The 26111-nt window shown below is 48.7% G+C and overlaps 2 protein-coding genes across 11 annotated transcripts in view; one reads left to right on the top strand and one right to left on the bottom strand.

Moving 5' to 3' along the window:
* The window catches only part of Habp2 (hyaluronan binding protein 2), a 31668-nt gene extending 15223 nt beyond the window's left edge, over nucleotides 1–16445 (top strand). The window contains exons 3-13 of one of the 2 annotated variants that reach the window (XM_050149733.1): nucleotides 2947–3054; nucleotides 5129–5236; nucleotides 5909–6025; nucleotides 6792–6911; nucleotides 7375–7546; nucleotides 8723–8820; nucleotides 9817–10072; nucleotides 11381–11523; nucleotides 12279–12413; nucleotides 14057–14202; nucleotides 15783–16445. In XM_050149733.1, the coding sequence (XP_050005690.1) occupies nucleotides 2947–3054; nucleotides 5129–5236; nucleotides 5909–6025; nucleotides 6792–6911; nucleotides 7375–7546; nucleotides 8723–8820; nucleotides 9817–10072; nucleotides 11381–11523; nucleotides 12279–12413; nucleotides 14057–14202; nucleotides 15783–15947 (1568 nt within the window). In that variant the 3' untranslated portion in view covers nucleotides 15948–16445. The remainder of the gene's footprint in view (nucleotides 1–2946; nucleotides 3055–5128; nucleotides 5237–5908; nucleotides 6026–6791; nucleotides 6912–7374; nucleotides 7547–8722; nucleotides 8821–9816; nucleotides 10073–11380; nucleotides 11524–12278; nucleotides 12414–14056; nucleotides 14203–15782) is intronic. The other variant, XM_050149744.1, reaches the window with a different exon arrangement.
* A 114-nt stretch (nucleotides 16446–16559) lies between these two features.
* Nucleotides 16560–26111, bottom strand: part of Nrap (nebulin related anchoring protein) — an 85213-nt gene continuing 75661 nt past the window's right edge. For 7 of the 9 annotated variants that reach the window (XM_050149649.1, XM_050149664.1, XM_050149655.1 and 4 more), the window contains exons 35-40: nucleotides 25159–25263; nucleotides 24343–24441; nucleotides 23014–23118; nucleotides 19738–19845; nucleotides 18344–18655; nucleotides 16986–17357 (exon numbers count right to left, since the gene is read on the bottom strand). In XM_050149649.1, coding sequence (XP_050005606.1) covers nucleotides 17109–17357; nucleotides 18344–18655; nucleotides 19738–19845; nucleotides 23014–23118; nucleotides 24343–24441; nucleotides 25159–25263 — 978 coding nt within the window. In that variant the 3' untranslated portion in view covers nucleotides 16986–17108. Of the gene's footprint in view, nucleotides 16665–16985; nucleotides 17358–18343; nucleotides 18656–19737; nucleotides 19846–23013; nucleotides 23119–24342; nucleotides 24442–25158; nucleotides 25264–26111 lie in introns of those variants that run through there. The other 2 variants (XM_050149708.1, XM_050149718.1) reach the window with 1 other exon arrangement.

Genomic DNA, 26111 nt, shown 5'->3' with positions numbered 1-26111 from the left:
ACGCCCACCCCTCAAAATGTCACAGTATTCCACACATGTAAGCATCTCCTCTAGTTCATGTGATTTTTAAATGTGTGTATGACTGGTAAGTGAATGTGTACAGATTTGTGTGTCTCTTTGATTTTATATGTGTGGGTGGTGTGTGTATACATTTGTGTGCACACACCCATGTGTATGGATGCAAAGTGCATGTGCACATATTTGTGTGTTTCATGCAATTGTGTGTGTGTGTGTGTGTGTGTGTGTGTGTGTGTGTACTCATGTAGAGGACTGGGGTTAAGGTGGGCAGCTTCCTCTATCACTCTCCATCTTTTTGCTATTCTTTGTAGTAGAGTCTCATTGGACATAAACCTCACCAGTTCAGCAAGAGTATCTGGCTAGTGAGCTCCAGGAATCTCCATCCCCAGCCCCCAGCCCTGGGATATTGGTTTCTGTCTCCATGTTTTGCACACATAGGAGGGAGCTATCTGAGCTCAGGTCTCATGCTTGTCCTGAAAGCCATCTCCCTAACCACCAATGGGGGGGGGGGGGCGTCAATAACAGAGTCCAGATTAGCCAATCTGTCCTCCAGCTTGCAGGACTATTGAGAGGGGTTCTAGGAGCTCTACAAAAGACTCTCATCTATAAACACACGTGAGAAAAACAAAAGCAAGTCCTCCGGTGAAAACCAAGATAAATCGAATATCAGTCTGAAATCCTTCATTTTCCCCTCTGCATCTCTCCCCCTTTCTCTGCTTTATCATATTTATGGAAGGAAGCTTTATGGCTCCAGGAAGACAGTGGTCTTATCTTTAGCCTAGATCCTCATCTCTGGAGAAGTGGCCTCCTCTGGGAGCATTTTCATCCTGGGGAAAGCAGCCAGGGAAAAATAATGAGGAAGCAAAGAGAGTCTTGACTTGACACCACGATAAATGAGGTGAAACTTCGCCAAGGAGCCAGAGTTGGTGCATCCAAAAAAGAAATAGAAAGATAATTCCATTTTAATGGGAAATATAAAACAGCCATTGTGCAAAAGTCAATTTTTTAGAAGCCATAGATGTAAGGACTGTAACAGAGTGATGGGGAGATGCCTGAGACAGTGTGCTTGGCAGTCAGCTGGATAGGGAGCGGTCCTCCACGCCATCACTGCCTCTGTTGGGTTGCCTTTCAAGTCAGGTGTCTGCCTTCACTTCTGCCTCGTTACCACATGTCTCTCTGGAGCGCTCCCCGCAGCTTCCTCTGCCAACTTGCCATCCTCTCATCAGCAGAAAAGGTCAAAATGAACCCAACTTTCTCCCAACTCCAAACTTCTCTGCCCCAGCCACAAATCCTTCGGCATCTTCCGAGACTCCAGCTCGACATGCACACACCTGCTTGTCCCAGTCCTATCTAAACGAACTCTCCATTTGCCGGCACCATCGCGTTCTGTCTCCATCAGTAACCAAGGTCCAGGAACAAGCTGAGGGTTGTACTTGGGTGGCTGTTAAGTAGCCAGTTGGACATTCAGTGGGGATGGTTGTGTGTGTGTGTGTGTGTGTGTGTGTGTGCGCGCGCGCGCGCACATGCATGCAAAGCAATGGAAGGAGCTAATTAAAGCAACTGAGCACCATCATTGAGCTAGAAAGACATGGCGGTTGTACAGAGACAAACTTTAGTTTAAATCTAGCTGTGAATTAGCTAGGTGACCTTGAGCACATTGCTTATTCTCTCTGGGCCTCAGTTTCCACAACTTAAAACACAGGCAACATTCACTTCCCAGGTTTTTTTGTTCCGTTTTTGAGAGAGGGTCTGTTCCAGCCTGGCCTCCAACTCTTTCTACAGCCAACATTGGCTTGAACCTCTGATTCTGGTGTGATAGTTTTGATCGTTGACTGTCGACATGGCAACTTCTGAACTTGTCCAGGAGATAAGCCTGCAGGCACACCTGTGCGGGATTATTTTCCATCGAGGAAAGCTCACGAGGGAGTATGTTGACAGGGCTCATTGAAGTGACACCATGTCCTGGCTTTAGACCTAGCCTGTCTAAATTGGAGAAAGTGGGTCAATGCTAGCTTCATTCACCCCTCTGTTCTTCTGATTGCCGATCCAATGAGACCAGTGCTTCAGGCTCCTGCTGCTGTGACTTGCCCACCCATGGTGAAGTCAATCCTAAACCATGAGCCAGAATAAACCCCCTTCTGTAAGCTGATTTTGTTGGGTTTCGGTTATTTTTTTTCACAGCACATTGAAAGAAAGTAAGAGCTGGGATTACAGGTGTGTGCCACCACACCACTTCAGAGAGAACTGGGGTCGAGTCTAGGGTTTCCTGCTTACAACACAAACGCTCTACCGACTGAGCGACATCCCTGGCCCAACCTCCCAGATTGTTATGAGAATAAATGAGATGGTATCTGTAAATGTTTAGCACAGGACCCCATAAAAGGTTAACAGTAAAGATTAGTTGCTAAATGCTCTGTGGATTGAGTGAGAGATGCTTGCCCAAAGAGGAAAGTGACAAGTGTCTTGGACTACATTGAGCCAAGATGGCTTAGTGAAGTCTCGTGGAGAAACACTATTCACAAAGCTACCAGTTAGGCACTGTGATGGCACCACACGCTCTAGCCCTGGTAGACCCTGTGTAGAACTGTGAAGACCTGAAGCCCACAGGATGCTACCTGCTGTGTTCATAGCTGAGAAACCCAGGGCATACAGTAGGTGTACCCAAGGGCACAGTTGGTAGAAAGTTGGCACTTGCTCTCCTTCTCCATTTCTAGTCAGGTACTGCCATTCCAAAGACCAGCATTGCACTGCTGGACCAGAACATGGCTCAAGTTAGACATCCCCAACCTGACCTTCGTGTCTTCCTGCATCCCTGGGGAGAGCTCAAAAGATATGTAATTCCTCCTTAAAAGAATGTAGCTCTCTGGGAAGAGGTGTCCCCCTCAAGCCTAATGACTAAACTGTCTTCTGTCCTTCCCTGCCCTGCAGATTGGACGCCAGAAGACTATTACAGCTACGAGCATTCCAGCCCAGATGAAGGCCCCAGAGTCGTGCCGACCTCCCCTGAGAACCCTGATTGGTACTATGCAGACGATGGTGGGTGCCATATGGAGAGGGAGACCTTGACTGAAGGAACTTATGTGTGACCATATGCAAGGGCCTTTCTCTGCCCTCTCTCTGGCTGCATAGTAAAATGGTATTGAAGACCTCTCTAGGGTGGATTCCTCCCACTGAGTCCTATACTACAAGGACAGGGTAGGTGCTGAGAGGCATCTACCCTCAAGCAACAGGCAGAGTAAGGGAGGCCAAGAGAGGAACGGACTCAGCCAAAGTCACGCAGTAAGGCAGTGCCTCCTCATCCAGCTCTCCTGATACTGAGAGACGTCAAGTCCAAAGTCAGTTCTGTGTCTTTGACCTCAAGCTTAGTCCTAACTGTGCAGCAGAATCTAAATTATCTTTGAGCATTTGGATTGCAACATTGACAAATACAGCTTTGGGGCTTCCCTTGCTTTTCTGTCTTTGCCCTTTTTCTTCCTCTTTTTGCTATTTATAGTCTCTGTGCTTGCGTGTGTGTGTGGTGTAAGTCTGTGTGTATATTAGAGGGGTGTATATCTGTACATGCATGTTCTTGTACATGTGTGCATATAAATTCTAGCAGGCAATATCTGATGTTCTTTTTCAGGAATCATCCAGCTTGCTTTTTGAGTCAGGGCCTCTTACTGGCCTTAGCGCCACCTTGCCAGCTGACCTATGATCCCCACTATACCAACTGATCAGTGAACCCCAAAGTTCTTCCTGCTTCTGCCTCCTGGGTGCTGGGGTTATAAGTATTTGCTACCATGCCCAGCTTTTTATTCAGAATCTTTTTACATCTGTTAGTGCGTGTGTGTGTGTGTAAATGTTTGTGTGTATGTGTTTGTTATGTTTGTATGTGTGAGTGAAGGTGGTTGTATATATGTGTTTATGACTGGTTGTGTGTGTGTGATTATATGCATGTATGTGATTGTGTTTGTGTGTGGTTGTATGTGTATATATGTGAATGTGGTTGTGTGTGTACATATGAGTGTAGTTGTTTGTATGTATATGTATATATAAGTGTGGTTGTGTGTATGTATGTATTTGAGTGTGGTTGTGTGTGTGTGAGTGTGGCTGTATGTGTTTGTGTGCATATGAGTATAGCTGTGCATGTTTGTTTTGTGTGTATATATATATGTGTGAATGTGGTTTGTGTGTTTGTGAGTGTGTATGTGTCAGATGGTTGTGTGTATGTCTGTGTATTCACATATGTGCTGTGGGTTTATGGCTCCTTAGACTGACCAATCGGACAAAAAGGAAAATAAGAAACTGGGTTCAGGCAAAACCACATGACTGAGTCAAGAGAACACATGGAAAGCCCTTAGCAGCTGGCATAAAAGCTGTGTTACTGCAAAGTGGCCTGGAAGGCAGGGCCAAGATACAGGGCACCAGGAGAACATCAGAAGAGACCATCAAAACAGGAGCCAGGCCCTGGGCTCCTACTTCCTGAACCAAAGAACAATGAGCAGAGCGAAGGACAAAGAATTCCCCAAGGGAGGATCCATTCAGACAACCATGAAAAAGCCAAAGGCACAGATGAAATATGACAAAATCTAACTGAACAAGGAGTTGAAGAAAGATGAAGGCCACTGGGTCACTTCCTCTGTGCGTCGATTCTCTGTCACCCTCTTGCCTTTGCTCCTCTCTCCTGATGTTCAGAGAGCCTGTGTTTCGTGAGGGGTGGGTTAGCTTTGCACACTTCTGCCTGACCTCCACCCCGGGCACTGTGAGTAGGGGAGGTCTTCGGGCTTGTGAAATGCCTTTGGCTTCAGAGACAGACCCCAATGTACTCCCAGCGAGGTGGGAGGAGAAAAACACTCGAGAGGAAGGGGACTTTCTCCGTGAGAAAGCCTGGTCCAAAGCGGGGCCGAGGGAGACAGTCACAACTCTGTCTGCCTGCCTCCCCTCTTACTCCCCGGGCATGGGACTGCAGCTGCCCTTGATCCTGAAGGATGATACATGTTTTTCCCTTTGTCCAAGCAACAGTTCTATTGTTAATCTCTCGTTTGGGGCCGGAGGCCGACATTAGGTGAGAAGTGGGGCTTCTCTTTGGATTCCCCCCTCTCTGACCTTGACTTCTGCCTTTGTGTCTTAGATCCATGCCAGTCCAACCCCTGTGAACACGGTGGGAACTGTATCATCAGAGGGGACACCTTCCATTGTAGCTGCCCAGCCCCCTTCTCGGGAAGTCGGTGTCAGAACGGTGAGCCCCTTTCTCTCTGTCCCCTCTGGGTTAAACGTGAAGCCCTTCAGCCTCCGTCTAAAGGCACTGGGAAAGCACTGGATGATCCTGGGGCAAAGGCATCTGTGTGCTTCCTGCCGCCATCCTGTGTCTCATGGGTCCATTCTGTAGAGAAACAAATGGAGGCTAAGAGAGGACAAGAGACAGCATCTACCCCAAATATGGCCCAAACTGAGAAATTTGCTTTAAGACAAACCACAGCAGAGGAATAGGATTCTCAAATGGTATGACAGGAAGGTCTCAGGGTACATAGGGCCAGCGTGAGAGAGGGTAGGCAGAAGGTGTAGACCTGCCACTGGCTACACAGGTTAGAATGTAAGAGAAAATCAGAGAGGCCAAGGGCCCTGACTCCTGCCCTAGTTTCTTCCGTCCGATACCATGCTGGCATCTGCATATAGAACCCTTTGTAGGGCTGTGCATCACTAAGAATAACGACACAGGAAGAAACCTTGTTTAGGCTAAGAGAAAAACCTTATCCTTGAACAGCCTGGCACTTAAGACTGTGGCCGAAGCCACAGACACAGTCTGCTGCTCCCACCTCCAAAACTGGGGTAAGCATGTGCCCCGCTAGGTCAAACGTGCACTGCCTGATGCCCTACCCTCCCTCTCTTCTTCTCTGTGTATCTGGTGCAGCCCAGAACAAGTGCAAGGACAACCCGTGTGTCCACGGTGAATGCCTTATTACCCAGAAGCCTCCGTACTACCGCTGCGCCTGCAAACACCCCTACACAGGGCCAGACTGCTCCCAGGGTAGGTGGCAGAGGCTCTCTTCTCTGCAGATTGCTTTCTTTGCTCTAGCGTGTGCCCATGGCGACTGCATCTTACTGTGTGGAAGTGGAGCTGGGTTTTGTGACACCCAAGACAGTCCTTTTAGTTATGATTTTAAAACATGTAGCCTTCCTTGGAGAACTCAGGGAGAATTAACTAATATCTGTACACACACACACACATACACACACACACACACAGTCACCTTGGAAGTTGGTTCCTCCAGGAACCTGGCTCTGATCTATTCTTGAGATGGGCTGTGTGTGGGAGTAACAGTGAGTCTCTGCTGTGGGTAGGGCCCATCCCAAGGGATTTACTCCTCAATGCAAGGAAGAAATTGGTAGGTGAAGAACCCGCAACTCGAGAAGTTAACTTGTCCGTGGTCACACAGCTCTCAAGGTCCACAGACAACTTTCTACCTAGCTCAGACTATTTGAAAACTTCTACATCAGTCTATACTTTTGGCTAGTCCTTACTTGGTGACCAATGTACAGCTCTTTTTATTTGAGGGGATGGGGTTGTTTATTGATTTTGTTTTTCTCTTTAGTGTGGCCACCATCCATATGACACATCCATATTAGTTTAAGTTCTGCAGGTTTCATTGGCATTTGCTAATGTATCAATGACCTGTCTATGCCCTGTGGTATCCTATCATTTTAGAGAGGATGACCCCAGAAAACTACCACCATCATGGGGTACTGTACCTTCTCCTAATGTGTCCTCTGGGCCCCACTTCCTGTCTTCACAGTTCTTCCAGCATGCAGACCAAATCCCTGCCAGAATGGTGGTGTCTGCTCCCGTCACAGACGGAGGTCCAGGTTTAGCTGTGCCTGTCCAGACCAGTACAGGGGGAGATTCTGTGAAATAGGTATGGATCTCCACTACCACATCATCAAAACTCTGGGACAAGTGAGACCTCTGGAGGCCTTTTCTCTTCAAGTGTCTCATAAACACACGGTTCGAGTTCCCCAAGCTCTACCCCTTCTTACTCCTCCAACCTCAGAGCACTGAGCTTGTTCACCTTTCTGCCTAGAAGGTGAAGCTCCGGGGTGCAGTGCAGGTAAATCAACCTTCTGCCCTGACCGCATCAGGGCCCTTTCTATGCCCCCCCCTTCACTTAGTCATTTTGTAAATACCCACCTCCTCAATGGGGTAGTTCACATTTTTAATTCAGGTTGAGTGTGGAACATTCTGGAGCTTTGTGATAAAACCTAAAGACAATACACAGTTAGGCCCAGCCCTGTGACCTAGTTCGTAACCCCCTGCCAACCATTATTGAGGGCAATGTGTCCACGAATGGCAGTTCTCATAGGTGGCCTGCTCTCTCCGAGGTCCGGACGACTGTTATGTCGGTGATGGCTACTCTTACCGAGGCAAAGTGAGTAGGACAGTCAACCAGAGCCCATGCCTTTACTGGAATTCCCACCTCCTCTTGCAGGAGAATTACAACATGTTTATGGAGGACGCTGAGACCCACGGGATTGCAGATCACAACTTTTGCAGGTACAGATTGCTGTCTCCCATAGGTCCTATTTTGGTTGCTTGATTTTGAAACAGATTGCAAGTCGGCAGTTTTTCTGAAGAGATTATCCTACTCGGGATAGATTTGGTTACACTGATGTTACAGCCAATGAGCAAGGAAGGAAGGAAGGAAGGAAGGAAGGAAGGAAGGAAGGAAGGAAGGAAGGAAGGAAGGAAGGAAGGAAGGCTCCCCAGGGAGTTTCAAGGACTCACATACATCAAAGTTCACTTCTTACTAATGCTCCACGTGTGTGTTTTGTGGCTGTGGGGGAATTTAACTCTGCAGAGTTTTACAAATACCCAGGAAGGGTAAAAAGAGAAAAACAAGGCTTTAAAAAAATGTCAACCACAAGTCAAGAAGTAACACATAATCACGTGTGTGAATTTTGTGACAGAGGTAGTCATACGGGTCTCATAATGTCAAGAGGAAGGCTGAGGAGCAAACGGAGTCCGGGGACCATTATAATTCCCGCCACAGATGGCCATGTGCTCTTTAGTAAGGATCATGTAGTGACCCTTCCCAGGGAACACTGGACTTTTCCAGTCTTCTGTCTCTGAGCCACACTGCTCATCTCCTTGTTCTGTTTTTTTGTTCTACCAAGCTCAATGACTGAGGGGATTTACCTATGGAAAGTGAGGATATTTTGTTTGTCTTGAACTGACTCCAAAACAAGTCTCTTCCTTGTACACAACTTCTTCTATTCTCCTCATGATCCCCAGAGAGCCACCTTCTTGGGTGTAATCTTCATGGGGATACCTTGGGACTGCTTCTAAAAGGATTCTCATGCCTGGAACTCAGAGGCTGAGTCAGGATTCCAGCTCTCGTCCTGTCTCTCAGTCTGCAATCCTTTTCTAAACACATGGAGTAGAGATCGTTGGTAGGAATCTCACTTCTCCCATGAAAGGTCGTGGGTGTCCCATGGTCCAGCCAAGGTTTAGAAACTGCTTCCTGGTCCTTGGGATACTCGTCTGGAAGTTAGGAATTTGCCAAAATTCTGTGACCACACTTGCATGCCAAGGTTTGCTAACCTATTGGAGGATTCAAATGAAGAATGGTAGCTGGGCAGTGTGGGGATTGGCATCCTCTGATTCGGGGTGCTTCCATCATGTCTAGGTTTCCAAGCTTGGATGGTCAGTCACTTTGATTTTGTGTTTTAGAAACCCGGATGGAGACCACAAGCCCTGGTGCTTTGTTAAGGTTAACAGTGAAAAGGTGAAATGGGAATACTGTGACGTCACAGTCTGTCCCACCTCAGGTAAGTCTGTGGCTCTCAGAGGGAACTGGGGAGAAGAGGTGCCATTTCCCGCACTTGACCACGCCTACCCTACACATCCCGTGACCCTGGTTTTACAAACTCCGCCCACTCCTCTGTATCCCTCAGGATGATGAGCTAGCCTAGACACCTCTATCATCTCAGGTTAGCTCTACAACTTCCTTTCCCAACCCCCGGCCAGTGTCCTCGACATCGTGTACTATTGACCACGTACTGTGTATCAGGGCGTACAATAGCCATCAGCGCTTGGGTCCTCATGGCCTCTCGGGATGCTGTTGGTCTGAGGTCCAGCTTTTTATTCTTCCCGACAGTCTTCACTGGCCCACCTCTGCACCCACATCTGAAAGAACATGCCCCAGTCTATCTGACCTATGGGATTCTCTCCCCGATTTGCACAGTGACATTGTTCTGTGGGTAGCTGTCTGCAATACTCCACATCATTTCTGCTTCTGTCTGTTTCTAACCATTCTTTGACACCTGACCCAAGCCCCTCTTCCTCTGAAAAGTCCTCTAGATCTCTTGACTCAGGTGTTATATCTCCATCTGAGCAACCTCCAGGGACAGAACAAGGTCACAGACTCATAACCCTTACCACAGCTTTATGGGTAAACCTCTTATTCCCCTATTCTATTAAAAAAAAATAAAGCCTCATAAGATCATAATGCATTAGGGATGACATATTATGCATGCTGCATAAGGGATTTGTTTATTTAGTGTATAGGTTTGTAGATCCTAGGAGTCGTGAACTTCAAAATATGAAAATAAAAGCAACATCTTTATCATGAGTGCTATGAATTTGCTTCATATTAACTAAGTTATCCAACAAACCTCAGTCACTCACCAAACAAGATACTGAAGGCGTTCAGTCTCTTGGCTCTGGATGCTTGGTCAGCTTGTAGTGAAAGTCATAACTCCAGCTCTGACCTCTGAAGGAATAGATGAGGCTGGCTTGATCATTTATCTTTATCTACCCCATAGTTACTCCTAACCCAGATGCAAGCCTTCAGGAGCCTGTGATGGAGGTGCCAGGATTCAACTCCTGCGGGAAGACGGAGACAGCTGAGCGCGTTGTCAAGCGTATCTACGGGGGCTTTAAGAGCACAGCGGGCAAGCACCCGTGGCAGGTGTCTCTGCAGACCTCACTGCCGCTGACCACCTCCATGCCCCAAGGCCACTTCTGTGGGGGTTCCCTGATTCACCCCTGCTGGGTGCTCACTGCCGCCCACTGCACTGAGTAGGTACCCACTAGGAAGGAGGAGGGGCATGACTGGGGCGCAAGCTGGCTCTCTTCCCAGTAAGTGGTGTCAGCATGAGTGAGGGTAAATGCACCGGAAGAAGGACAGAGCCTTAACTGAGTGGAGCTATAACAACCATGGCTGCCACAGCTGCTCCGCATACTTGACCATACATAACTAGCTACCAAGAGAGCTTAATTGACATGTCCCTGGGGCCCTCAGCACAGAGACCTTTCCATGAAGGAAGTATTTGGTAAGTGTCCATGGAAGAAAAGACATTGGCATTCCCCTTTTGTGAAGGGGACATGGGGCTTAGGAAAGTTGAATGTCTAATCTAAAGTCTCAGGAAAAGAAGGCCAATGAGTGGAATTGGACACAGGTCTGTCTGCTTCCTGAGCCTCTATAGTCCACCTGAATAAGGCAAAAAAGAAAAAAGCCCATTTTCAATGACCCTTCTGGTCATGCATCCTCATCTATACTCCTGGTGACTTCCAGGAGCTGAGATACTATCACCTCTTCCAGATTCCCTAAGTCCATGATCAGGCCTGGTCTCACGAACCCTGCCTTGAGAGGCAGCCTGCTTATTTTCTAGTCTACCTTGTCCTCTTGGGGTCTAGCGTGCTCCCCGAGAGAAGTCATGCATATACACACTAGTGCCTACCCACGATTGCAGCAGATTTAATCAAGGCTTCCATAGCTTTTAGTCAAGCCCAGAGAGAGAAGGGAGGTCTCCCAGGAAAAGTGAGATTAAGTGTGTGTGTGTGTGTGTGTGTGTGTGTAGCTAGAGTTTCTCCATAGTGATTCTTATTAATTATGAAAGCTCTGCCAATAGATAAGACTTGTTTTTAGCTAGCCCTTATAACATAAATTAACCCATTTCTATTCATCCGTGTGCTGCCCCGAGGCTTAGTTACCCCATCTGTGTACTTTCCAGACTGCTTCTTCCATGTCTGGCTGGCGACTCCTCTGACTCCGCCCTTCTTCCTCCCATCATTCTCTCTGCCCTGAAAATCCTGCCTAGCTACTGGCTGTTTAGCTTTTTTTAAATTAGATCAATCACAGTGGCATCTATTCAAACAAGGTAAAGGAATATTCCGCAAGTGTTTGTCTGGACTATCCGTCCACTGATGGAGAATTCCCTCGTGTTGTCTTATTTGTACCCAAGCAGAGTTTTGCAAGGGAGTAAAGGACTGCAGACAAAGATGCTGAAGGTCAGGGCTTCACCAAGGTCACATGACTTCCTGGGAGTGGAGCTCTGCCTCCGACAACCTGGGGCAATTTTCCTACCATCTTATTTTACTCCGTAGCATAAGCACCAGGCATCTAAAAGTCGTGCTAGGGGACCAGGACCTGAAGAAGACAGAATCTCATGAGCAGACCTTTAGGGTGGAAAAGATCCTGAAGTACAGCCGGTACAACGAGAAAGATGATATTCCCCACAATGACATCGGCAAGTATCCCCTGAGTCTCCTGTGGGCTTCTCCACTGGTAGAAATCTGGGGTTTGGTTACAGAAAGCTCTTATGATCCTCCTTATCCCTTAGGGAATCCCGTAAGCTGTATCATTTATTACCCAGCCTTTTACGTCTAGGGAGTGTATGATAGCATTGTTGATAACGGTAAAACTTTTCAATTGAAGACTAGAGGTGTGGAAAACGTTGTATTGTGAAAAGAGCACGCAGCTTTGGATCCCAGCTCTCTTATTGGCTAGGATTCAGGTCATCTGCCTGAACCTTCTTTTCTGTTCCGTAAATGGGGGTGCTATCCCAGCTTTCAGATGAATCTGTGTTGTGACACGATGCATATGCACACATGTATGGCACCTGGTAGGTGTGCGCGTGCAGAGGCGGTCAGTTTGGGGCTGTTGGATGTTCAGTGCTGTGCCCTCTCCCCCACACACACTATGAGGTTTTCTCTTTCTCACTCTCCCTCCTTTATGGGTAGCCCCCTTCCGTACAGCCTGCTTCTGAAAAATGAATTAGGAATGATTTTGACTATTTGTGTTTTTAACTGTTGATATTCTTTCAGTGTTTTCCTAGCCCTCTTTGGATGTTTAAAACATGAAATAGGGATGAAAATGTTTTTCAGTCATGGGAGGGGCAGTGTGGCTAGCTAACTCGTCTTCCAAAGCAAAATGAAACCAATACTTCTTTCTCCTCCCTTCCTCCCCCCTCTTCCTTCTCCCTACTCCTCCCTCATCTTTCAGCTTTGCTCAGGTTAAAGCCAGTGGATGGTCACTGTGCTCTGGAATCCAAATACGTGAAGACCATATGTCTGCCCAACGACCCCTTTCCCTCTGGGACTGAGTGCCACATCTCCGGCTGGGGAGTAACGGAAACAGGTGAGTCTGGTGATGTACCCTCCACATACCCAGGAGAGCTACACCATCCAGAGAATAAAGGACCGATGTCATTTGCCCTCTTTGCTCTTGAAACAAATTCAAAGTGCTCCATCAAAGAATGCATCCGCCTCATTGTTCAGACTCTAGTTGAATGTAACCATTTGCATGGAACTTTCCCTGTGAGCCTCTCATCACCATAGTGGTCTCTGGCCTCCTGATCTAGATGTGTGACCTTTCTCAAGCACTCATTGTACACCAGAGAAGACCTCTCTCCTTCTCCAAGCAAACTGCAAAGATGCTGAGTGCACAGCATATGTGGGCACGTGTGGTACTTGGTAGGATGCTGGGTGCACAGCATATATGGGCATGTGTGTTACCGGGTAGGATGCTGGGTGCATAGCATATGTGGGCATGTGTGGTACCGGGTAGGATGCTGGGTACACAGCATATGTGGGCACTGTGGTACCAGGCAGGATGCTGGGTAAAGACCATGTGTGGGCACGTGTGGTACCTGGTAGGATGCTGGGTGCAGACCATGTGTGGGCACGTGTGGTACGTGGTAGGTGCTCAGGGGCAGAAATGATGCTGTTTAAAGCTACTGGCATTGAACAGCTCTTTAGTGTTGGGTATTGTTCTTGTTTTTGTTTCTCAAGCAGCTCAGTTTTACTTTGTCAGTTGTCATTTTTACGCCCAGAGCTTGGATCATGCACACCAGAATTATATCTTGAATACAAAGAAGTTCAGGAGAGTATTTTCAAGTCTTTACCAAATACTCAAAATATGTCACCTCCTACTAATAGTGTACTTAATAACGGACAGCAAAAAATCACTTTGAGTAGGCTTAGAGTCCCGCAGAAGGAAATAGAATGCATGTATGCATTTGCCAGAGGCTCCGGGGGAAGAAAATCTCTGCCTAATTGGACTTAAGGTCAACCAAAAAAGTTTCTGCAGCTCTTTGTTGTAGTCTGTCTAAGCTTTTCCTCTTTGGCTCTCCTTAATGGGCCTGCTCAGCTGAGGATGTCTTAGTTGAGAGTCCTATAGGGCCTCAGATTAGAACGCCTTTGTTTTTCACAAATAGTCCTTAGACTATGTTCAAAGTCAAAGATGCTCTGAGAGATTGCCTTATCTTTGAAAAGGGGGTATCTTCTCTGGGAAGCAGACAACCTAATGTCAGGGAGCTTCATGTGGATGCATCTGTTCTATGCACGCATGAATCTATCTATCTGTCCATCTGCCCCCATCTGTCCATGCCTCCATGAGACTGCCCTTGCATTGATACATCTATTTCTTCAGAACCTACTGTGTATTATGTGTTAGCCTTCTGCTAGATGCAGGAAATTAAAGATGATTACAAACCATGCACATTTTCCAGAATTTATGATCTAGTTGAGAAGATAAAGAACAGAACAAATCATTTGTTCAACTGTGATCAGAATGGCTTTGAAAGTCTGCACGAGCTTGGGGTGAGGAGGATGCAGGATGCTGGTGTTGGAAGGTGGGCTGTTTCTTCCCATCCTCCATAAAAAATACCTTTCTCCCCCAACTGAGAGCTGGTGGCTTCTTCTTACTAAGGTGACTTCTAGTGAAGTGGGTATCACTGCAGTCTCCACAGTAGCATGGTAGTGACTGTTTTCTTCCCACAGGAGAAGGGTCCCGCCAGCTCCTGGATGCTAAAGTCAAGCTGATCACTAACACTTTGTGTAACTCCCGCCGACTCTATGACAATACAATAGACGACAGTATGGTCTGTGCAGGGAACCTCCAGAAGCCTGGATCAGACACCTGCCAGGTCAGAGACTCCACAGGTTCCACGGAAGGAGGGGCTTTCTGAATATCAAGCTGAGAAAAGAGGCCTACTATAGCTCTGGGGTGGGAACCAGGGTCAACGGGTCAGCAGCTTCCATGGGCAGACCTTTCTGAGCCTACATCAAGCTAGGAGAGCTGGCAGTGTGGCATGTTCCTGCATTGCCTGGTTGAGCTCTCACAACATCCTCTGAAGGGGATGCCACCATCACACAGTACAGAGGCTTGGGGACATTATCAAGGCCAATAATAGCAGTGTGTTAAGCAGTGGGCCCAGAACTGGAACAACCCAGGTGTGTGGAACACCAAAGCCTGTACTACTTTGTTCCACCGTGATAACGGCGTACCCCCAGGTTCTGGGATCTATGGAGATTGGATGGTGCTCCTAGAGAAAGAGAAGGTGGTTATTCTACCAACTCTATGCTAAGGGGACCTCAGGTCCCTGCCCCAAATCAAAGCCCATATTCCGTATAGTTCAGGGATCATGTTCCATGAAATACAACCTTCCTAGGTGCCCAGGATGAGCTTGGTTTAGGCTTCCTGCTCATTCTTCCACACTGCCCCGCTGCCCTCAGAGACCCAGCATGGCCACATTCTGATCCTGCACCACAATGAAACCTTCCTACAAAGGGACCCAGGATAACTAGCCAATCCGGAGCCCATTGGGTTGGGAAACTGGACTTCCCCAGAGTCTGAGGCTCGTGATGACCCTCTGTTCCTCTGGGGGGGGGCAGGGCATGGGAAGCCACAAATTCTGAATGGAAAAGAACAAGTAGGTGTGGCTTTCCTAAGCTCTTGGAAGATGAGTGGGACCACCAGCTACTCGGTCCTCCAGGTAACTCAAGGGCTATCACTTGACCGCTTTCTGACCTTGACCGATGTGACCATAAGATCACAAGGTAGTGACCATGATTAGGTTAGAAGAGCACAGTCATGTGATGAAAGTTGTTAGGTGCTAGGACGAAGCCAGCTGCTTTCCTCGCTGCCTTCCTCCTGCCCACTTCTATTGGTCCAAGCACTTCACACAGAATCTTCACTGCTCCTCTCAAAAGCAAAGTTCCTCTGTGGTTATCCACAGCTCACCAATGAAAAAGCAAGGTCACTGGTCGCTGGCCAACAGGCAGTAGTTGACCATATTGACTGCCTCTGAGTCCCTGTCCTCCTCCGTAAGTGTGGGTCTGTCCAAACACACCATTGCCCATCTTGGTCGGCTGCTTGATGTTGGGGGCCCTAGGCACTGATAATGGAACCATTAGAACTGAAAGTCAGGGAGCATTCCTTGCCCGCAGCACTGTGGCTGCAGCCCTGGGCTTCAAACTTTTTCCAAACTTGGCAACTGAAGCCCGTATTAGCTTCCCTCCTGTTGGAGCTATATATCATAGGACACTCAGTATCAGCTTCCCTCCTGTTGGAGCTATACATCATAGGACCTCAGGAAGAGCTTTGGAACCGCTTTCCAGAGGAGTCCAAGGTAGCTGGCAGCAACTTCATTCCATCACTTGTAGGCAGTTTGGGACATCTTGGAATCTAGTTGTCAAGGCTGACCTCCTGTGGTTCTCCCCTCAGGGTGACTCTGGGGGCCCTCTGACCTGTGAAAAGGATGGCACTTACTTCGTCTATGGGATCGTGAGCTGGGGCCAAGAATGCGGGAAGAAGCCAGGCGTCTACACTCAAGTCACCAAATTTCTGAATTGGATCAAAAACACCATTCAAAAGGAGGCTGGCTTCTGAGCTGCTGTCTTCGGACCCTCGAAGCCCCTTTTCTTTAGCACTAGACAAAAGTGGCTATCTGGGCAGCTAGAGATGTCCTTTCAATTCCAGAAGGCCAGGTAGCTGAAGGGCCACGCTCTGGACAGAGACACTGTTGCCCAGCCTGAGCCTTTCTGGGCAGGTATGTGCACCATTTCATGAGACCCACTCTGTCCCCTCCTCCTGGGAACCAACAAGAACTATGCCTGCTTTTGCTCCCCTTCTGACAAATACACCTTCTAGAAAAGTGGAATACACTGAGACTGTCTTCACCATTGACACCACAAATATGAGCTTACTGAAATCCCGCCACCCCCCTCCGCCAGATGTCACCTGGACTCTTTCACCTTGGCCCAAACCATCAAGGTCCAGCACAGAACTAGCCAGTCTCACCCAGTCATCTAAGAGAAACCCCCAAACACAAGCTCCATTGTTTGCTTTCAGAGTTGTTGTTTTAATAAAGGCAGATGTGAGAAGGAGGAGAGGATGCCATTGTTTAACAACTTGTGCAGACTGGAGCCACAGGGGCATGCCTCTGGCGTGCAACCCTCAGTGGCGGCTTCTCTCTCGAGGATGCAGGCGGAGGCGGCCGGCTCACATCAGCGGAGTCTTCCTCCTGTTAATATGCAGAATCTCCGAGGCATCTGGGTTCACCTCCCGGCTCTGATGATCTCCATGCCCCACTTCCTCTGGTCCCCCCTGCAGAAATCACACACAGCCCCCTGAGTGCACATGACGCTCCCACAAGCCGTGCTAAGATGCCCGGCCAACATCCAACGCGTTCACCTCCCCTTCTTTGTCCTCTCTTCCACCCTGCCTAAGAAAAAGGACCCTCAAGGCAAAGATGAGAAAGAAGCAAAGCCTGTGTCTCATTTAGATGTGGTGTCTCTTTTCTGAACAAAGTGGGGTTCAAAACGCAGACTGTTGGAGCCAGCGAGTCCCTGACCCTTTCCGTGCGTGTAACGAGCAAGCACTCAGCACAGCCTGGGCTGCCCTGGCCCGGGATTGATGTCGCCCTGGTAGGTTTGCCTCTGCAGAACTAATGGCTGTGACTTCAGAGGAAGCCTGCGGGAAGTTTAACCCATGTGTCATCCGCCCGGTCATCTCAGACCCATGAAATTAGGCGCCTTGTTCAGCTGCCTTTCACGCTTCTTTAGAACTGGCTGACCTTTGCCCAAAAATAAACTTTGAAAAGCAACAATGAGTTTGTATTTCCCATGGTCTGACAAGGCAGGGTGCAGTTTGCTGCTTGTTACTCACATAAGCCCCCCGGAGACCCAGGCCCCTCCTGTTGGCCAGTTCTGCAGCCCGACGAGCCATTTCCACTTTGTAGGAGCCGGGAGGGGTCCAGCCGACACCTCGAGTCAGGTTCAAGTCAGATTTGTATTTGACCTTGGGGGAAGGAAGAAGCAGGAGGAATAGTCAGTGGGGACTGGGGGCTTGACCACTGAGAGAGAGCATCTAAAATGCAGCAAGATGTGAACCACATTGACATCATTAGTGTCAAGACAAAGAGCAGTCACGTGATGCACAGAGTGTGCAATGAGCCTGGCTGCCATGCAGCCACTCCTGGGATCTCCCCATTCAAATGGTGGGAGCTGCAGTGGGGCAAAGTAGACTGGGGACACCTGGCTCACGTCTAAGTTCCTATCTTAACATGCTCTGTGCCCTTAGGAAACTCCCCTTCCCTCTCTGAGCTTCGGGTGCATATCAGAGAAAGAATAAAACCGGATTAAGTAATTCTTTAGATGCCACAGAAAAAGTACATCTGAGCCACTAAGGACCTGAGCTTTCAGACTGGGCATTTGCTAAGTGGGAGAGCACTTGCTTAGCATGCATAAGGCCCTGGGCTCCATCGCTAGTACAAAGAAACAAAGAGAGGAGAGAAGAAGGAAGGAAGAAAGGGAAGGAGGGAGGAAAAGAGGGAGGAAGGGATGGGGGAAGAAGAGATGGAGGGATGGAGATATGGAAGGAGTGAGGGAGGGAGGGAGGGAGGGAGGGAGGGAGGAAGGGAGGGATGGAGAAAAAGAGGGAGAGAGGGATGGAGAGAGGTAGAGAGGGAAGGAGGGAGGAAGAGAGGGAGGGATGGAGGAATGGAGGGAGGGAGGGATGGAGGAAGGGAACCAAGGAAAGGGGGAAGAAGCTGAGCTTTCACACCAGGCCTGCCACTTATTTTCCGTGCGATCTTAGGTAGTTTGACTCCTCTATATCTTGGGTCCTTTATCTGTTAAGTAAGGCAATACCAGTCTTGGAAGGGCTGCACAGCACCATCCTTAGCAAGCATCTGTTACAGGTGTGGCAGCAGTGGGAGTAGCTGTCACTGTGCCTTCCCAGCTGGGTCCCCCAGAAGCTAACAGGAATGCGTGGGGGTGGCTCACATCACTCTGCAGTTGATGGGCCTTCCGGGCATGCTTCAGGCCCAGCTGCTCCGGGTCGCTAGTGTGCTGGGGCAGCGGCTGCCTGTAGTGTATATCACTGGCCAGCTGCTGGCTCCTTTTGGCCTGGAGGAAGCCAGGTTGGTCAGTGCGGCTGTGGAACTGGGAACAACCCTTGGCCAAGCCCTTCTTGTACTCATTATCACTCTGGAGCTTGCCAACATGGAGGAAATGCCTCATCCTTGGGTCGTCATTGACGCTGCGGTACCCAATCTGTAGGCCCCGGTCCCTCAGGAAAGCCTCTTTGTACCGGAACTGCAAGGCAGAGAAGCAGAGAGAGGTGATGGGGATGCCCCTCCCCATCAAAGCCAGCCTCCCCAGAGGGGTTAGGCCCTGGGACTTCAGCAGGAAACCCAACAGTGGGTAAGGGTAGAAACTTTGGAGTCAAGTAAACCCAGAGCCGTAGCCTTGGACCAGCTGCGGGACCTCTGAACATCCGACAGAGCAGGAGAATGAATCTCTATCCCATGGGGGATTGAGAGAAGCCAAGGATACAGGACTGGAATTCAACGATGCGCACTGACGATGTCTATTCGCATGGCTGCTGTAACATCCAATAGGAATGGAACTGGGCCATTCTTCCTCCTGTCCTCTGCATCACTCGGGGACCTAGTCTGATGCATCTCAAATTACTTAAAGTGAAGCATTTAGTTCCTTTTACATAGTTACATTTCTTCTTACTTTTACCTTGTGCGTATGTGTACGAGCACATCTAAGCATTCTTGTGTGTATGTGTGGGAACATGTGTGTGTGTGTGTCATAGTGCACTTACGGAGGACAGAGGACGACACTGAATGTCTGTCTGTCTTGGCCTTCTTCACTATTGAGATGGAGTCTCATGTTAGCCACTGTATACGCCAGGCTAGCTGGCTATTGAGCTCCTAGGGGATCCTCCTAGCCCTGTTTCCCATCTTACCATAGGAGAGCTGCGGTCACAGATATACACCACATCTGGGGTTATAGGTGCATGCCTCCACATCTGGCTTTACATGAGATCTGCAAGTCTGAGTGTAAGTCCTCATGCTTGCACAGAAGCGATTTCATAAAAGGTTCTTCACTACAAACTAAGCAGCCAAGCATAGTCCACAGGTTCCTTGGCTCCTAGGGGCTCCAACTATCAACTTTTGATACCTCTCCTAAAATACATATATTTTTAAAAAGCCTTCCTTTTTCTGACCACGATCCTAACCACCAGGCCTGTATTCACTTCCCTTTGAAACATGATTCTGTTTTCGTGTGGAAAAGAGCAGTCTGATGGTCCAGGAGGCTGGGCTGTGCCTTCCAGCCCACTTGGGTAACCAGTGAGAACCCTTTCAGCAGAACATTTAGCGTCTTACATCACTGGCGATATCCCTGGACGCCTTGGCAGTCTGGAAAGGGATGGCATCCAGCCTGAAGTCATAGCCACCGGCCCGGTTCTGCTCCCAGGAGTTTCTGTAGACTTTCTGGTTGAGAGAACAGAAGTGCTCGTGAACAAGGAGCAACCATTGCCTGCATGCTATTTGGTCTCAGCGGGAATTATGTTCCAGGGATGTCTGCGCTCATGGCTCCTTATGATGCTGGGGGACGTCCCCACGCTAGGGATAATGGAACTGACCGTAAAAGACTTCTGCCCTTCAGGAGTTGTGGTCCATGAGTCTAGCTCACTTGCTGTATCCCGCCATTCCCAGGGGCCCTGCACCATCCTTCCTGTGTCCACATCTCCTCTCTGAGTCTCAGCTTTTCAGCCTCTTGACTGAACCCAGAACCTGGAGCTCTGGCACACCAAAAGTGCTCTTCTCTGGGTCTTGTCACCCAGGGGGCTTGCTCGTTCCTCTGACTCCCTGAGATTGGGGATTCAGTCTAGCTGCGATGCCTCACCCCATCGCTAGGAGAAATGCTGAACCCCACAGGCACTCCAAAGACTTTCAGGGAGGCCAGCGCCTTCGCCTGATTGGGTACTTTCCGTCTTCCACTCTTATTTCCCCCTCCCTATTTCAAGTTGGTCCACTCCCCTCTGGGGGTCTGTAATCATATCCCCTCAGTCCTTATGCATGCCACATCACCTATGGAGGCACCAAAATCTTCTGTGCCTTCATGTAGCTAACTATTTCTTTCCAAGATAAGGCAATTCCTCCAGGAGAGGAGTCCTAGGGAGACCCCGGGAGACGCTCTCCTTGATTCAGCCTTAGAGACGCAGGACAGCAGGAGAGTCATGGCACCAAGGGATAACAAAATGACAGCCCCAGACTTATGGTGGCTGCTGGCTCATTCCGAGAGCTGCAGCAGGTCAAGGGCCCCTTAAGAACCTTCCTTTGGTTCCCTGGAAATGGAGGTCAGGACTGGATCTCTGTTCTGCAGAGGTTTGAAGAATTGAGCAGAGGCAGATGAAAAGCAAAGCGCTCCTCCCGCTTTTGTTCTGTGCTCGGCCCTGGAAGGGGACCAGGGAGTGCCTGGGCCAAGCAGGCTAGACCTACTCATCTATGTGTGTGACTGCATCGGCTATGTTATCATAGCTACCTTCACCATGACCTCCAACCTCAACAACCAACACACGAGCCAAACGCACAAGGCCCAAGAAACTCAGGCCCAACCAAGCCTTGCATGGGAAACTAACTAACTACTTTGTCACAGCCAGTGCCAAGGGCTTAGATGTACTGGGTCTCTATCTAGTCTAACAGTGAGGACTGGAAGGCATTCAAGAGATGGAAGAATCAGACAAGAACCCATCAACAACCCCTCTTAGCTGTCTGCTTCCTGTTTTGGTGGCTTCCAAAGACATCTGAGTAGGAAATGGAGATGACAACCCTAAACACTCTCTATGGGAGGACCCAGTACCTTCTTACTAAAAGCTCTACCCCAGATCTGGGGCAGTTAAAGACACCAAACTTTCCACAGACTTTAAGTCCAACCCTAGAGCACTTGGGTGGCCTATCTATGCACCTCAGCCCTGAGCCTGGGTAACTCGGGGGCACCTGTAGAGACAGTGGCCTGAACTGGGGTCTCCAGTGTGCCAGCTCTCTCTCTCTCTCCTGGTGCCCCCCACTCTGCTTGCTGACAGCGGCTTCCTCCCGTGTTTTCTAGGCTGCTGAGGTTTCTGCTTTGCTGCTGGCATTCTTTAGATTCCGCGGGCTCTTTGATTTGGAACCCTGGGCATCCCTCTTCTTGATCACAGTTTTGTCCTCGTCCTCACACATTAGAGTCATTTGATTTCGGGTTATTTCGGTTGCCTTGCACATCTCAATGGCTTTCTTTGCTCAGGAAGGTCACTTTGCCCCCACGTCCTCCTCACAGAACACTCGATCCGATGGTGCACCTTTCCCTGCCCCCGCCTGAAGAAGTGCTCTTTCAAACGAGGTTCGTGGGTTCTCCACACCCTGTGAACCCCGGGGGCTAATTTCAGCTTCGGGACTCTGCAGGCTGTCCCTCCACCTTGTGAGAGAACCACACTCTGGGGTGGCCGTCCTCCTTAAGAGGGGACCCTCATGAGCCAGCAGTTGCAGCCCTGCCTCTGTGCTGTGGTCCTCGGAGAGTTACTCCAGTGGAGCCCTGGCCTCCCCATCCTTGGGAATTAATGAGCTGGACCTTCTGTCCCAGCTCTGTAGAGGGGGCGGTCCAGCTTCCCCAGATGGAGGCCAGCCCACCAGAGCTGCCGTTCTAAAATTATCCCTCGCTCATCCCTCAGAAGCATCAAATGCTTGTAATAACTCCTATTTACAAAGCAGGAGAGCATTGGCCGTGCGGGATCCCACAGGGCTTTACAACAGCAACAAACTAATACACACGCTAACTAGAAGGCGCCTCTCTGCAACCCCTGCAAGGCAGACACCTCTGGGGTGAGCAGCAGCAGCTGCCGATCCACACGCAGCCCCAGGACACAATGGCCAGGCCAGGGAAGGAAGAATGGCTGGACTCTAGGAGGCCGCTCGCTGCCCCAGGCTGACACACTCAGCCTGTGTTATTCCAATCTGACAGCGTCTTTTGATTGCAACGCTTCTCTACCTGTTATCTGGGGATCATAGCACTGCTGGCTGAGCGGCTGCCTATTCTATTACAACCCGGGGCCTCCAACCCCTGCCAACAACAAGCCCGAGTTTAGGAAGCAGTGTCTTGGTTATGTACGCAAAGGGCACACATCCAGAGGAAGCTGGAGTGTTGGCAGGCATGGCTCCGTGCACAAAGGAGCCAGCTACGTTGAGAACATCTTTTCAAACTGCGGAGCGAGATGGTGTCATCCCATCTCCTCAGTCATGCTTCTCTGGACGGCTAAAGAAAGATGTCCAAGGAATCACAGAACAGGTTTGTCTACACCTAGCAGAGCCTGGGGACCATACCCCTGACCATGAGAAGCCACATAACCGAGGTCTTCAGAGCCCAGCCTAGAATAGGACTGTCAAAGCTACAAGAGACTTCCACTTAGCTCAGCTCCATTTCTTCCCATTTTACAGGTAAGGAAACTGAGACCCAGGAAGTTGATAGGAGTTACACAAGCAGTTTGTCCTGCTCTCAGTCCCGGGTTCTTTTACTTTCATGTCCTCCTTCTTAGGACTTAAACATAATAATAATAATAATAATAATAATAATAACCAGTCAAATCAACTCAAGCAGGCACACGTCACGCAAGCCCTACTTACGTCACTCAGGTACATGGCGTTCAACCGTGCTCGGGTGAAATCTGGATGGTCTGGAATGGGGGTGTATCTGTGCAGGGAGTCTGCATCCCCTGACCTGTACAGGCGCTGTGGGGGAGACAGAGCAACGGTCAGGGCAGAGCCTAGATACAGTCACACTTGGTAAAAGTTCAAGAGAAAAATGGTTGATGGCCTATCCTGCCCTCCCCTTTGCTACAGGAAGTGGGATTCTGTGCTGCTCTTGCAAACAATCCTTCTAGAAGCGTCTGGTGAGTAGAAGGTCCCTATGAGGCCAGGGTCATGTATGGTGAACATTGTTCAAATATTTGCCATTATCTGCTCCAAATGGACCATAAACCAACTCCCTGGTAGGCCATGCCTGTGTAATTTACTCTGCCTGAAATGGGTGTCAGACCCTCTGCAAGCCAATGAATGTGATCACTGGTAACAAGAGACTACGCCCAGGCCTCTGAGGCTCAGCTGGTCAACATGAACAGAAGTAATTAAAAACAAATGGGCCTTTTTTATTTTAAAATTTATTAAATGTCTTTGTGTTTAAAACCTTAAGGTTTTCATGGTTGACCCAAATCATACAAAGACACAAATTTTAAGATTAATGTTTTGTCTAGGTTTTCCTTTTTAGAGCAGTGTTGCCAACAACCTCAAGAAGCGCTTGGAGCCCATCTATTCCTGCAGGTATAGACACTCTGTTCCCACCAGTTCCCAAATCCACTCAGGCTTTGGAAATGAGAACTATTCAAGGCAGCATTTGGGCTGTGGGAGGAAGGGGCAGTCTTATAACTGCACAGAGAATGGAAACCCTTGACAGTTTGGGGGGGGGGGGTGGACATGCAGCCTCCTGTCCCCTGAACGAGGAAACAGGCAGCAAAGGCAGAAGGAAGCTTTGAACAAAACCAGTCTTTTTTTTTTTTCTCCTCTAGCGGGGTTAAATTAAGCCTTTTAGTTCCATTGCATACATGAGCAATTAAGGTGTATCTGATTTCATGTTTGGTGAGAGAACATCAGTAATGCTAGGTGTCATTGTGATGATAACTCGAACCACACAGTTTGAAAAGATTTGTAGACGACCCTGTGTTCCTGGCATTTGCTTCAAGCTTTCTTTGCCTTTAGTTATTCAACCCTCTTTAAATTCATTAGACTGTGTAAGGAAGGGTTGCCCTCACCATTCTCCCACCCGCTTCCCCCTTCAAATAAGGTGGGTGAGGTGAGAAGAGATGAGAAACGGGCCCACATCACCCAAATGGCTCGCACTCCATCTAGCACCAAGCCCCAGCATCCCATCCTCTGCCCAGGATTAGAGGAAGAACCCACCTCATTGCAGTGCAAATAGCTGTTCTTGGCATGAAGAAGGTCTGGAGAATCTACCACCGTGGTGAACTTGATACTGTCTGGTTTTTCACGGTACTTGGTCTATAAAGGAAAAGATTGCCCTGATGCATGGTTAAACATCACTTCCATCTTTAATCCTGGCTTCTTGGGACCAAATGCCCATATGACAATGGCGTCTCAGAAGATAAGCCACTCTGCTTGATAGGAACCCGTCAATCAAGAGCATGGGGAGGACTGAAAGCCTGTGGCAGACATTAGTTTCTTAAAGAAGGGATTCTTGACTGTCAAGGGAAGTGTTACAATCCAAGGAGCCTTGCTTTGACACTCCCCAAGCACATTCTGTTAGTAGAAAATCAAAGCTGGCAGTATTTCAAGGACATTGAAGGACAGAGGTCCCCAGCTATCAATCAGTCGGTATTACTAGCCCTGTGTAACTTTTAAAACCCTCAGAAGCCACGTAACCTCTGTATACTGGACCAAACTCAGCGGGTAAATATAGATTTCCTGAATTGCCAATGAAGACAGTGGTGCACTCAGATGATAACAGGTCATAATGTATCTAATAAGAAGCTCCTCGTGTATCTAATGCCTTCAACTCCTTGACAGTTGAAGAATTAGTAGTAGGGAAATAACGTTGTTTTAGGTTTGGATTGCAAATAGTTCCAGAAAAAGAAAATTCTTGGAGTCCATCAAGCCTTGGGTTCATCTTGGCATGATCTCCACTGTGTAAAGACGTTCTCTGTTCAAAAGGAACTACTCAGGTTGCCCACGTCACTCGGGAGGTCAGGCTGCTGGTACCTCGCTGATAAGCTCTCCAGCCTTCTTGGCACTCTCCATCTGAGGAGATCTCAGAGCCAGCCATCCTGTGCCCTTCATCCCCATCAAGTCTGACCTGTAGCGAAACTGCAGAAAGAAAGTGGAGAGCTTCTGTCAGGACAGTGCCCAGCACCTGAGGACATTTCTGCAAGGCCCTTGCTTTGTAATAAGAATAATAACAATAAAGAATAATAAATCATGCTTTATCCCAACAGTTCCGTGACTTCACTGAGAGAAGATCCTAAGTCCAAATGTTTTGAGTTTGCACATTTTCCATGTATAAAGTAACAAGAAAGGTACAAGATGTTAGCATGGCTTGAAGCTGACAGCGGTGACGTCCGTGGACAAGCACGTAAAGAAAGAGCTATGTGCTCAAATCCAAGGATCAACCAGGATTATCTGGGTTCACTCTACAGTGAGGCAATCTACCACCTGCCAAACAAAAATGATCTACACACCGTTCAGCTGATCAAAGGGGTTTGAGCCCCGGATCGAAGCTGCTAGGACTCAGAGTAAATTTCTTTACCAACGTGCAACTCAGTCTCTCTGTCACCTTTGAAGGTCAAGACGATCCTCATGAAAATCCTAAGAGTCCTTAGGGACAAGAGACCATTAGATTTCTGTTCCTCAGACAGTGGCCACCGAGGGGGCAGGGTTGACTACTGGGGAATTTAAGAACTAAAGCAGATCTAAATATGATGAGCTATCAATGAGTAAGTCCTTTTAATCCTGTGGTGCCTCAGTTTACTCCCCAGCCTCCAGTGGCAACTCAGTATGATTTGCTTATATTGCAAAACCAGGCAAAGCCTTATCCTCTCTCTCCACGGTAAGGGCTTAGAAGATTAGGCCAGTGGCACCATTCCCAGGAGGAAATAAACAGGAGCATTACAACAGTGGCTCTGATTGGAGCCCCTAAACTGTCAAATCTAATCAGG

The sequence above is a fragment of the Alexandromys fortis genome, unplaced genomic scaffold (genome assembly GCF_014885135.2).
Source record: "Alexandromys fortis isolate MF-2015 unplaced genomic scaffold, M_Fortis_MF-2015_v1.1 scaffold_16, whole genome shotgun sequence".
Classification (NCBI taxonomy): domain Eukaryota; kingdom Metazoa; phylum Chordata; class Mammalia; order Rodentia; family Cricetidae; genus Alexandromys; species Alexandromys fortis.
This window is presented reverse-complemented; position numbering and strand designations above follow the sequence as displayed.